Source organism: Cyprinus carpio, chromosome A1 (genome assembly GCF_018340385.1).
Source record: "Cyprinus carpio isolate SPL01 chromosome A1, ASM1834038v1, whole genome shotgun sequence".
NCBI classification, from domain to species: domain Eukaryota; kingdom Metazoa; phylum Chordata; class Actinopteri; order Cypriniformes; family Cyprinidae; genus Cyprinus; species Cyprinus carpio.
The window spans coordinates 8,592,367-8,606,208 of NC_056572.1; the positions used below are offsets into that span (position 1 = coordinate 8,592,367).

The 13,842-nt window shown below is 35.8% G+C and overlaps 1 protein-coding gene across 4 annotated transcripts in view; it reads left to right on the plus strand.

Annotated features, from left to right (window-relative positions):
- Positions 1-976: 976 nt before the first annotated feature.
- Positions 977-13,842, plus strand: part of LOC109096812 (caskin-1-like) — a 50,720-nt gene continuing 37,854 nt past the window's right edge. For all 4 annotated transcript variants that reach the window (XM_042738956.1, XM_042739016.1, XM_042739091.1 and 1 more), the window contains exon 1: positions 977-1,562. In XM_042738956.1, the coding sequence (XP_042594890.1) occupies positions 1,469-1,562 (94 nt within the window). In that variant the 5' untranslated portion in view covers positions 977-1,468. The remainder of the gene's footprint in view (positions 1,563-13,842) is intronic.

A 13,842-nucleotide genomic window follows, 5' to 3' on the forward strand; every position in this document is an offset into this window, starting at 1 on the left:
CTTTAACATTTATTTAATTTAATGTCTCTTTATGTTACTAGTAGTTCCTTTTTAATTCTTAGTAAGCCATTCAGTATTGACTGTAAGATAAAATTCAAGGGAATTTTTATTGCAACATAAACACATGGTTGCAAGGTAAAAATTCTAATGTACTGATTTAATTAAACTTTCTGTTATGTTGATTTTTTTTTTTTTTTGGGGTAGCATTTTGTTGAAGAGTAGTGCTCGTAGTTAAGTTATGGGTGAATAATGAAGGTACACTAAATTGACCTTTATGAGCAATGATGTGCTAATGCCAATGACAAGTAGTGTCTTTTTCATTAACTTTGTATGTGAAATAAATTAGGATGTACTATGCTAGCTCTTGATTTTAATTGAAATAGATAAGATTAATTGATTCCAGCACCACAGCTCAATTAGTTGCATAACAATTTAATTTAATCAACTTAAAAATTAGTGTTTATGCTACAAATTATTAAGCTCATATAACTTGTGTACTGACATTGCAATTGTTTGCCATTGAACGCCATTGAGTTACACTGTAAAAAAAAAAAGAAAGAAAAAAGATTGTTTTAAACTTCAAACTAAATAAAACAAAGATGATTGGAATAAGTTTTACAAGAAAATACAGCTATAGGTTTTCTACTTTGAAATTTCATGGTTTAATTAAATGTGTTACTCGCTATTTCTTTGTACTTAATTGTGAAATTTACTTGCTATTTCTGTGTAAAAATTATTTCTACACTTTTTTTTTTCAGTGTACCACCTGAAAAAAAAAATCACATTTAATTCGTAACCATTCGTGCCATTTGTTTGATTAAGAAATGAAATTTGTTTCTACACTACTTTTTTTTCTGTGTTGACTTGTTTTTTTAAACCTGGGTAGTTTTAAAGAATTCATTATTTTTTTAAAAACTGGGTAGTTTTGAAGTTCGTTTTAAAGAATTAATGTTAATACGGCTTGCCATAGCCTACACAGATACACACACATACATGCGCACATGAGAAAGCGACAGCCGATTACAACCTCCAGCGGCCGCGCGCACATCTGCTTAGATTTTTACGTAATATATACGATCTTTCTGTGAGCTTCGGGTCAAAGAGACGCCTTCCGTTTTGATTTACTGAGCATCTGCTTTTTTGTAGCAATACTGCTATGTAAATACGCGCAAGGTTTCCGCGCCGTCCCTTTAACCTGAAAACGATCGGACTCTGTCACCTCAGTGCGCAGTAAGATCGTTTTTCATCGCTAGCGACTGCGTGGACGCCACTGGTCACTCCACTGGGCACCTAAACGCATCTTGCGTGTCTCTGCGCACTCGACCTTTTTACGATGTACGGCGAGGATGCGCTGGCGTTAACGGCACCGTTATGGTCGCCTGGTCCCCTGAAGATGCACTGGATGTAGAAGTATAGCCATCATGACTGCATGTGTGAGAGAGGGTGCTTAAGTGTGTGATTGAACAGAATGGGGAAAGAACAGGAACTCTTGCAGGCGGTGAAGACGGAGGATCTGATTACCGTCCAGCGGCTCCTCCAGAGACCCAAACAGGGCAAAGCGAGTGAGTATCACACCCACCGATCTTTAAATGTCTCATCACACCCATCACACACCCCCTTGCTATAGCTGAGCTTCAGCGATCACCTAAGCACACACGGCTTTGTAATTAGTGATATTATATATAGCAAAACACTTGGCTTTGGCGAAATAAATAAATGTTTCTTTAACAATTTTGTACGTTTTCCCGCTAGATTGCTCGTAAGAGCATGTGGGGAAATGACTTTGTAGGCCTTATGCATATTAGTGTCGTTGGCTCGACAACCGGTTCTTTTTTCAGAACAGTTTCCAATTTTAAAATGTATCGAAACTAAATAATTTTAATGACGTTCACGAACGGTCCTCGACCATGAGTCCACTCCCCTCCCGCGCGTCCAATTTGGTTTCTAAACGAACGACTCCTATCAGCTCCTTTTTAGTGAATCACGGCCAGTGTCGTCCGAATGACACTAGAGTGAGTCGGTCTTTTTTAGGTAAAACCAACGCAGATATTTACATTAGTTGATTGTAACGCGAGTGTTCCACTTGTGACGCGTCGCTCAGTGTAGATGGGTTGTCAATACTTGATGCTCGCTGTGTGTAACGGCATGAAAGTGGCGGGCCGCGCCAAATCCGCTTTGATGTCCAGATGAGCGCGCGCTCGGATATGGCAGGTGGCTGAAGATCGCCGAAGATTAAAGAGATGAAGTCTTGAAGGAAACGTGCAGATGGATATTGTCATTTCACATTTACAGTCCATTAGATTCTATATCAGATTTTAAGTACCTGTTCATAATATATAGATTTATGATGTTGATAGATACCATCTTATGTTCTTATATTTTTTTTTTGTCTAAGTAGGCCACTTGTTTTTCATATCAGATTTTGTGCCTATTAATTTTTCAACAAGCTGTTCTTCAAATGAGATAGATAGATATATAGATCGATCGATCCTTGTTGGGAAGCATGAAGCTCGGGAGGGGAAGAGAGATTATATTAGTGAAAAGCGCCAGATGTCGGAGTGATAAAGTGTGTGAGTACATGAGAGAGAGTGAGAGGCCACTTGACTCACTCTCTTGGGCGTCTGTCCATTATGACGTGTAAAGGGGCGTTCATAATAACAGCGGTTTTATCATTGTAGGTTACCAAGTTATATTACTGTTGGTCGTAATTATGGCGAGTATGGCATGGTCATGTGCTTTGCCTTCAGAGAGATTAAAGAATTTAAAACTGCCCAGAAAGAATGCAAGTACACATTCTGTGTAAACACTACTTTAAAGCAATAGTTATAAAAAAAAAAGTAAAAAAAAAAAGAAAATTTTCTTAGGCTATCCAAGATCTAGATGAGTTTCTTCATCAGAACAGATTAGGAGAAATATAGCATTACATCACTTGCTCACCAACTGATGCTGTGAAAAGGTGCCGTCAGAATGAGAGTCCAAACAGCTGATAAAAACATCACAATAATCCACACGACTCCAGTCCATCAATTAATGTCTTGTGAAGTGAAAAGCTGTGTTTATAAGAAACAATTGATCAAGGCATTTTTTAACTTCAGATTGTTGCTTCCTAAAACACAAGTCCTCTATTCATAATGCTTTCTCCAGTGAAAAAGCTATCTTGTCTGTATCAGGAGAGAAATATGCACAGATCAAGCACAAATGTGAAACAGTTCTAAACAAGTTGGTTAATTTTGATGTAAGAGGACAACAAAGGGATGGACTTTTCACTGGAGGAAGTGTTATTATGAATTATGGACTCACCAGAAGTGACAGATCAAAGATAAAACTTCTTACAAGCACACAGCATTTTACTTCACAAGATGTTAATTGATGGACTGGAGTCGTGTGGATTACTTGTGGATTTGTGTGATGTTTTTATCAGCTGTTTGAACTCTCATTCTGATGGCACCCATTCACAGCAGAGGATCCATTGGTAAGTAACTGATGTAATGCTACATTTCTCTAAATCTGTTCTGATGATGAAACAAACTCATCTACATCTTGGTTGGCCGGATGGTCAGTAAATTTTCAGCAAATTGTCATTTTTGGGTGAACGATTCCTTTAAGGCCTGTTCACACCTAGAACTATAACAATAACTATAAATATAAAGGTTTAAAAGTTATTCTAAATGTAAATGAATAGCAGAGTCCACACCACAACTATAACTATAAAGGCACATATGAACTATATCATTGGAATCAGGTGATGAACGATAAAAACATTGACAGCCAATCAGAATCAATCCTGCTTGAGCTTAAAGCAGCAGACCGCATAACTAGGGTTCGGTACCGAACTCGGTACTTTTAAGGGTACTGACCGAATTGCATCGGTTCTACCGAGTACTGATTCACGTTAAGTCAATCGGTGCCAAATTTTGGTACCTGAGAATGCATCTGGGCGCATATGCTACAGAGAGAGAAAGAGAGACCCTGTGACATGATGTCACCCCTGCAACTTGTTCAAACAACACACAGGGTAAGCTGAAGAGTCCATTTATAAAAACGTAATTTACTCCAACTCATGTGTAGAATGCCACGCAATTTTTGTCAAAAGTAGGTCTGCCACTTAATTCGAATCGTGATATGAACTAGTGTCTGTGAATATTAAAATGCAAAAAGATGGTTTAAATAGGAATCCTGCATGTTCCGCTTGCCTCTGTATGTATGAATGGCGGAAATGTGGTTTTGTTTACTACACAAATACTGAAGCATGCATGATGCTCGCAGTGATTTTTGGCCTCTGTGTCTTACTATATGATGGCATGAACACAAAAACTTATGCTGCATCCCAGTGTGCCTATTTTATGCCCTCAAAGTATGTACTTTTTTGGTGAAGAAAAAGTACACACTTTTGAGTGTGTAGTAGAGGAGTAGGCAAGCTTTGGGACATACTATGACGTCATACAGATGCGTCTTTAACTGATCATTCTGTCTTATAGTTACACTGTAAACTGACCTGTCAATCATCTTGTCACATTTAACATCCTCCACATTTCATTTCATTTAACTTCCTACTGTACTGGAGAGAAAAGAGGTAGCACGTTGATTTGTGAGCCGTAGGTCTTCATGCAGAGAACTCTGCTCATATTTTCTCCGTTATGCATTTAAAAGTTAACAAACAAATGGATGTTTATAAAAGTTCACATTGCTGTTGCAGATTAAATATAACACAGATAACATTAATTATTATTATTATTATTATTATTGTTGTTGTTTTTATTTAACACAGTTTTTTTTTGGGTTAAATGTTGATTATTCGTAACTCAAACCCCTTTATACTTAACCATCGGTCACATGCATCCACCATGTTTGTAGTTTTTTAATGCTTTTTACTTGTGTTTGTAGTTCTCAACCAAATCATTCCTCAAAGCGCAATGGATTGTGGGTAATATTCGCCATTAGAGTGTGCACAGATCTACTCTTCAAAAATCGACCTGAAATAGTAGACCATCCGGGGACTTTTGGCATAACTCTTTGGGACACACTTATTCTAATCTCACATACTATTTAGGATGGATAGTATGAACACTGGGAAGCAGGATTATTCTCCAGAGCTGCTGTGAGAATCACTTCACGAGAATTTTACTGTTTCATTTGAGAAAACTAGCATCATCATACTGTATACATACAGAAACGTCATGGCGACCTGTCAAAATAAAGGTACAGTTTAACATGTAACAGAAATATATTACTCTTGTATTACTTTTGTACAGTATAATGTACATCTTTAAATATTCAATTTTCTATAAAATTTAAATAAAACAATTCAATGATAAAAAAAATTAACACCAGATTAATCACTTAATTGTAGAAAAAAGTACTACAATTATTAGCTTATTAAAAAAAGTTTTAAAGGAATATTCAAAACATTTTTTCCCATGTATTATTTTCAACAGTATACCTCAGTTTGTTTGCCAGAAAATAAATGGGTTTAATTTTCATTTGATTTAAAATAAATATTTGATTTGTTGACATTTGATTTTCAGAAAAATTAAAACAAGAATTTCTGGGAAAAAAAAGAAAGAAAAATAAATAGTTTGTAGGGCCCCATTGTTCAAAATGTTGAAATTGAAACTTTTGGACTTATTTTTTCACTAAAATAGATTTTTTTTTTTTTTTTTTTTTTATTATACAGGGAGTAAAAAGTTACCGTGGGGCACCAGCACCAAAATTCAGGTACCAGTAGTGTACCGGTTAAAATGTGAACGGAACCCAACCCTGTTGTCTATCTAGTGTGTAATATTTATAAATAAAGAAATAAATAAAAATGTTGAAATTAAGAGGTTTGGACATTTTTTTTTTCACTGAAATAAATGCTTTTGTTATTACACAGAGAGTAAACATAGCAAGAAAAACAGGATGTGGATGCAGATGTGATTATTTTGGTAGGTCAGAAATTATGCTCAGCTGGAATAGCTTTTCCTCTCATTTATAAAATAAATAGTGTTCTGTACATACAGTGACTGTTGCACAAGATCAGGCTCACACACCCAAAACATACAGGCATACATGTCTTTAATTGAAATGCAATTACCACTTCCAGTGCTGGGTAACATCCCAGGTGGTGAGAGATGCATGTCCTGCTATGGTAGCAGGGGCGGCCTGAAATGAAAGCAGGCCATTCTGTGTGTGTGTGTGTGTGTGTGTGAGAATAGCTATACTGAAGACGTCCTTCTTTCCCTTGTGTTGGTAAAGAAACCATTCCTTTCTTTTCTGGTGCAGTTTTAGGCACAATAATTTTTAGAACAGAGATGACTGAAATTGTTATACCTTTAATTTGACAATATTATGGAAAAGTATATGCCGGACAGTGCACTGTTGAGTAAATGTTAGGTTTTTGTCGATGATCTTTTAAGAGAGTAGTTACTGTTTCTTCTTTGAAGGAATGGTAAAATTGAGGATTGACTGATGTGTCAATATGTCAGATTACATACACACTTTGTGTGATTGTTGCTAAACCCTTGCTAACACCTTTACATCAATGTCCAATATGTTCTCCGCTTATATTGTAGGTCAGTTAGTATAGGCTTATAAAAGAGCTGTTGATGTTCCTGTCTCAGATACCTATGTCATCTCTCAAGAGACTACTAAATGAAATTGTATGTTCTCTTGTTCTCTGAAGGGTTTATTACATGACAACCTTAAACTTTCTCTTCCTTGACCTTTTTTTGACAGCAGCTCTCTTACGCTTCCCCGAGACTACATCAAAAAATTTAAATTTGGCACAAAATTTGGTGTTTTGTTTGATTTTACTAAATTAAATCTAGTTTATAATATATTAATATTTCTATATTACTATGTATATATCTGTGTTTTGAACACACTAAATGTCAGTTTTATATACAGATGATCAGAAAAATAGAGTTGTACTGTTTTAGGGAGTGGCCATTGGCTCTTGCAAATATGAATATTCAATTAAGTAGGCGGAGAATAAAAGGGGGCTGTGTTCTTTTTTCCTCAGATGTCGGATGTCTGAGCTAGGAATTACATCACATCCAAGTTGACCGCATTCAAGTACACAAGTTGGAAAACCAAGATGGATGTGTCAATTGTTAACAATAGCAGTCGATAAAAATAATAGATAATGCCGAAATATCATATCCACAGTATGCACCACTGTGTTTAGTGAGTTTAGTGAGACAGACAAACAGAGGTGCTAATAAACAATAGATTAATACTGTTTCATTTATGTTGATTCGCTGAGCACCAACTTTGCATTTAGAAGTCAGGGTTGTTGCATTCCTCTTGCATTTGACTCGAGGGGATGTTCCGGCAGTAAAAAGTTCTTACTGGGATCTTGGAATTTCTGGGTTCCGTGTACAAATAGAATGCACCATTATTAGGATTGTAAATAGTTGTTATTGGTAATGAATAAGGTTATAGTTGTGCCCACAGTTCGGTTTAGTCTATATATGACATTTGTGGCTTGTTCACATTAGAAATTAATCTTATATTCAACAAATTCTTTTACTCTTAACAATTTCATTTGAAGCATTTCATGCTTTTTGTTGTTTTTATGTTTTTAAGAATGAATGTGAATAAAACCGATATAAAGTATGTTTAACTAATCATTTCTTTATAGATAAATCATTTTCGTGCCTCCACATGCATTTTTCTGTCCTCACCAGTATCTGAATATATTGATTTAGTAGAGCAGATGTCCATAGACCTCCCAAACGATTAAATGAGTGCCTGTAAGAATTCTTATATCTTATGCATGTTGATTTGACACTGCTACCAAAAGAAACTCCTCTTGTTCTAGAGCAGTTGAATGTTGCTCTTACATGGGCAGTTAACCACTGATTGTTGACACCAGGGCACCTAAAGCACCTGCTACTGTGATTAGCATAAAGAATAGGGCAGTAAGTAGCTTAGAGTTCAGTTTGAGCATGCTAAAATATATTTGAATTAACCTGACTACTTCACATGCAGAAATTAATGTTATTTAAAGGGCCAGATCAGGTATAAATAATGTCACCTTATTACGTACTTGAACATTAAAATGGACTGGACCATACAAATCATATTTGGGGGTTCAAGCACGAAGTGCTGAAACCCTCTTGAAATTGCTCAGATTTTTATTAGGGGTTCAAGCACGCAGTGCTGAAACCCTATTGTAATTGTTAGGATTTTTATTATTATTATTATTATTATTATTATTATTATTCTTCCGCCTTAAAACTGAACGGGCAGCCCAAACCGTAAGGCCTAGAGAGCTGAAACTTGGTCAAAAGGTAGTAGTCAATTTCGCTACTCAGGCGCTAAGAACCGGCCCAATCGGCCTAACGGGGGCGCTACTGCGCAAAAAAACTAAAAAATTTCAGACATTTTTGGCCCGCAGTCGTAAACCGTTTGACGTAGACTCAAAAAAATTACATCGTTGTAATCCTTGGGTCAGTCCGAACAAAAGTGGAGTCCGAAATTTTTGCTCTACGATGCACGGTTTTTCGGCAAAATTGTGTTATATCCGAAACCTACTTTTACGAACTAGTCCTAGGTTTTTCACCTGATCCAAACCAAACCACTGCAGAAATATTCTCTGTACACTGAATATCAATAATTATCAAAAAAAAGTAGAAATTTCAACTCACTGTCGCAATGGGGCCCCAAAACGTTCGAAAGTGAAGGACCAATTTTACACAAAAGGCTATAACTTGTGAATGATATGAGATATCTTCACCAAACATGGTACACATGTGTATAAGCCCAATCTTTGGTCAAACAAAAAAAAATGCGCTCCTTTGCCACTTGTGGGCGCTATAAGACCAAAAAAACATATAAATGGTTATAACTAGGCTAACATTAGTCCGATCGACTTGAAAATTGGTATGCAGTGTGTTTGTCCAAAGGGGCACAAGTGTCTATGAGGACATTCACGTATCTCAAAAAACATGGCCGCCATTGGCCAAAATATTTTAAGCACCTATTTGACAGGGTTAACGGAGGTCGATCAGAACGAAACTCAGTGGGCATGTTCGACTCATGACCCTTAAGGTCTGTAAGAATTATGAAAGAAATCGGCCACTAGGGGGCGAAATTGCGTTTTTCAAGAACATAAACGATTGTATATTGTACAATTTTTCACACATCAACAAAATATGCATATCATTTGATAGATCTCCTCATACCAAGCAACTTTGTTTGATGGATCTCCTCTGTCAATCAAATTGTTCATTAAATATTCTCAATTATGTTAAAAACATACTATTGCGAACTAGTCCTAGGTTTTTTGCTCAATCTCGATCAAACCACTGCAGTGCAATTCTCTGGATGCTCTAGATTAATAATTATCAAAAAAATGTTGAATTTTGTCGTTTGGTTACTTGTAACACTGTCATTTAGAGAAGGGGCGTGGCCAAAATATACCCAAATGCCTATAAAATCTAAAAAAAAACTCAAAACTTTACAAAACACAGTGAAATCATGTGGCCGATGACTCTTAACAAGCATGCCAAGTTTCATGAATATTGGACCATAGGTGGCGCTATACCAGTAAATAAAGTCTCCAAAAACACAATATTTCAATTATAACAGAAATAAATTGTACAAAAAATGGTTCATATATTCACACATACACTATATCTTTATATCGTAAGATAGATCTTCTCATGCTGAACAACTTTGGCTCTGGGAACAATGTTCTCAATAAAACTCTTAATTAAATATTCAAGATTAATTAATAAAGATAATTTTGCGAACTAGTCGAAGGTTTTTCACCCGACCAGAACTAAACCACTACTGAAATATTCCCTAGACACTGATAATGAATAATTATCAAAAAAAAGTTGAACTTTCAACTCACTGTCGCAATGGGGCACCAAAACGTTCGTAAATCGAGGACCAATTTTACGCAAAAGGCTATAACTCATGAACAAAATGAGATATCTTCACCAAACTCGCTACACATATGTAGGAGCTCACACTTTGGTCAAATAAACAAAAAATACGCAGATTTGCCACTTGGTGGCGCTATAAGATTGTAAAAACTGTAACTGGAAAACCGTTGGACTGATCGACCTGAAATTGTGTATACAGTGTCTTTGTCCAAAATGGCACGAGTATCTATGAGGACATTCGCGTATCTCAAAAAACATGGCCGCCATTGGCCAATGAAATTTGAGCACCTATTTGACAAGGTTAACAGAGGATGATCAGAACGAAACTCGGTGGGCCTGTTCAACTCATGGCCCTAAAGGTCTCTAAGAATTTTGAAAGAAATCGGCCACTAGTTGGCGCTAACGAGTTTTATGGCTCAGTAATCACGTGGTGTTTCACAAATCAACACAATATGCATATCATTTGATATATCTCCTTATAATGCACAACTTTACCTCAAGAACCATTGCTGTCAATCAAATCGTTCAATAATTATTCACAAATATGTTAAAAACATACTTTTGCGAACTAGTCCTAGGATTTTTACCTGATCAGAACCAAACCACTGCAGTAACATTCTCTGGACACTCTAGATCAATAATTATCAAAAAAATGTTGAAATTTGTCCTCTGGTTTCTTGTAACAGTGTCATTTATTAAAGGGGTGTGGCAAAATATACCCAAGAGCCTACAAAACCTAAATGAAAACTCAAAACTTTATGAAACTTGGTGAAAACATGTAGCAGATGACTCTTAACAAGCATGCAAAGATTCATGGAGATCGGACCATAGGTGGCGCTATAAAAGTTAAAAGGGCATCAAAAAACACAAGATTTCTATAGAAAATGACCTCAAACTGTAGAACATGTTCATATATTCACACAAACACTAGATCTTAACATCATATGATAGAACTCCTCATTCTGAACAACTTTGCCTCTAGGCCTAATGCTGTCAATCAAATTGTTAATTAAATATTCACAAATAAGTTAAAAACTTACTTTTTGCGAACTAGTCCTAGGTTTTTCACTTAATCTCGATCAAACCACTACTGAACAATTCTCTGGACTCTCTAGATCAATAATTATCAAAAACAAAATTGAATTTTGTCCTTTGGTTAGCTATAACAGGTTAATTTAGAAAAGGGACGTAGCCAAAATACCCAAAAGCTTATAAAACCTAAACGAAAACTCAAAACTTTATGAAACTTGGTTTAAAACATGTGTCAGATTACTCTGAACAAGCATGCAAAGTTTCATGGAGATCAGACCATAGGTGGGGCTATAACAGTAGAAAAGGTCTCAAAAAACACAAGATTTATATGGTAAATGGCCTCAAATTGGTTGAAAATGCTCATATATTCACACAAACACTAGATCTTCATAACGTATGATAGATATCCTCATTCTGAACAACTTTGCCTCTGGGACCAATGTTGTCAATAAAACTGTTAATTAATTAAAAATTATATAAAATAAATTAAATAAGCTACTTTAACGAACTTGTTCAAGGGTTTAAGCTGAAAATCAATAAAACCACTTCAGTACAATTCTCTAGCCTCTCTAGGTCAATAATTATCAAAAAAAATGTTGAACATTTGCATTTGGACAACTCTAAACCGGTCATTTTCTAATATGTTCTTTACGTAGTGTACCCAAAAGCCTACTAATACAAACAGAAAGCCCAAAAATTCTCAAGTGTAAAATAATCAATAATTTCTTTCTAAACAAGCATGAAAAATTTAAGAGAGATTGGGCAAAAAAATATCACTCTAATAGTTAAAAAGGTTAAAAACACAGTGTGGTATGAGAATTTGCAATTTATAACCACTAGATGGCAGCGGAAGACCACTAATGGGCTCATTCAGCTAACTTAAACAGTACTGTTCAAAGGTTTGATGGATTCATGCTTAAACATTATCAATCACTGTTATAACATTTTAAATCTCATTGAGTCAAAGTTAACGATTTTGTTCATACAGAAATATTAGTTTTTACAATTTTGTCAGATTATGATTAGAGTGAAACCAGAAAATGACATCTAAACTCATAAAAAGAAAACACTTGCAATAAGTTTTGTATCACCTATCACTTATTTTAAATATCAACATGTGTGTGCATGTATCTGTGTGTGTGTATATGTGTATATGCGTCTACGTGAATATGGTTATAGAGTATTAATATAAAAGTTTAATAATTTAATTTCAGTGTGTGTATGTGTGTTGTGAGTCTGTGAGCCTATTCTCCATTTTGGATGTGTTTAACTGTCAACCATACATCAAGGTTGGCCAAGACCACCTCAAAGGCCTTAAATTGCTTGAACCCCGGTAATTGCTGCTTGCAGCTATATTTATTATTTTTATTTTTGTTGCGTAAAACTTATCGTGCAGACCAAACCGTAAGGCCTAGAGACTTGAAACTTGGCCAGATCGTAGAGCTCAATTTGGGGAGAACCTATCAAAGTTTCGCCCCAATCGGCCTAACGGGGGCGCTACAGCGCAAAAAACTAAAATTTCAGACATTTTTGGCCCTCAGTCGTAAACCGTTTGACGTAGACTTAAAAACTTTACATCGTTGTAATCCTTGGGTCAGTCCGAAAAAAAGTGGAGTCCGAAATTTTTGCTCTACGACGCACGGTTTTTCCGCAAAATTGTGTTATATCCAAAACCTACTTTTGCGAACTAGTCCTAGGTTTTTCACCAGATCCAAACCAAACCACTGCAGAAATATTCTCTGTACACTGAATATCAATAATTATCAAAAAAAAGTAGAAATTTCAATTTTCGCGCGAAACAGTACGCCAAAAAAGCGTCTATGCTAACGTTAGCCAAATGTTATTTTAGCTATAACTCTTGAATGGAATGAGATATCTTCACCAAACTTGGTACACATGTTTATAAGCTCAATCTTTGGTCAAATAAAAAATATTGCGCATCTCTGCCACTTGGGGGCGCTATAAAATAGAAAAAACACATAAATGGCTATAACTAGGCAACCATTCGTCTGATCGACTTGAAAATAGGTATGCAGTGTCTTTGTCTGAAGGGGCACAAGTGTCTATGAGGACATTTGCATATCTCAAAAAAACATGGCCGCCTTTGGCCAAACAAATTTAAGCACCTATTAGACAAGGTTAACAGAGGTTGATCGGAACGAAACTCAGTGGGCATGTTCGACTCATGTCCCTAAAGGTCTGTAAGAATTTGGAAAGAAATCGGCCACTAGTTGGCGCTAACGAGTTTTTTGGCTCAGTAATCATGTGGTGTTACACAGATTCACACAATATGCATATCAGTTGATAGATCTCCTCATAATGCACAACTTTGCCTCAAGAACCATTGCTGTCAGTCAAATTGTTCATTAATTATTCACAAATATGTTAAAAACATACTTTTGCGAACTAGTCCTAGGTTTTTCGCCCAATCAGAACCAAACCACTGCAGTAATATTCTCTGGACTCTCTAGATCAATAATTATCAAAAAAAAAATTGAATTTTGTCCTTTGGTTAGCTATAACTGGGTCATTTTTAAAAAGGGGCGTGGCCAAATATACTCAAAAGCCTATAAAGTCTAAATGAAAACTCAAAACTTTATGAAACTTGGTGAAAACATTTAGCAGATGTCTCTTAACAAGCATGCAAAGATTCATGTAGATCGGACCATAGGTGGCGCTATAACAGTTTAAAAGAGCATCAAAAAACAAAAGATTTCTATGGAAAATGACCTCAAATTGTAGAACATGTTCATATATTCACACAAACAGTACATCTTAATATCATATGATAGAGCTCCTCATTCCGAACAACTTTGCCTCTAGGCCTAATGCTGTCAATCAAATCGTTCATTAAATATTCACAAATAAGTTAAAAACTTACTTTTGCAAACTAGTCCTAGGTTTTTCACTTAATCTCGATCAAACCACTACTGAA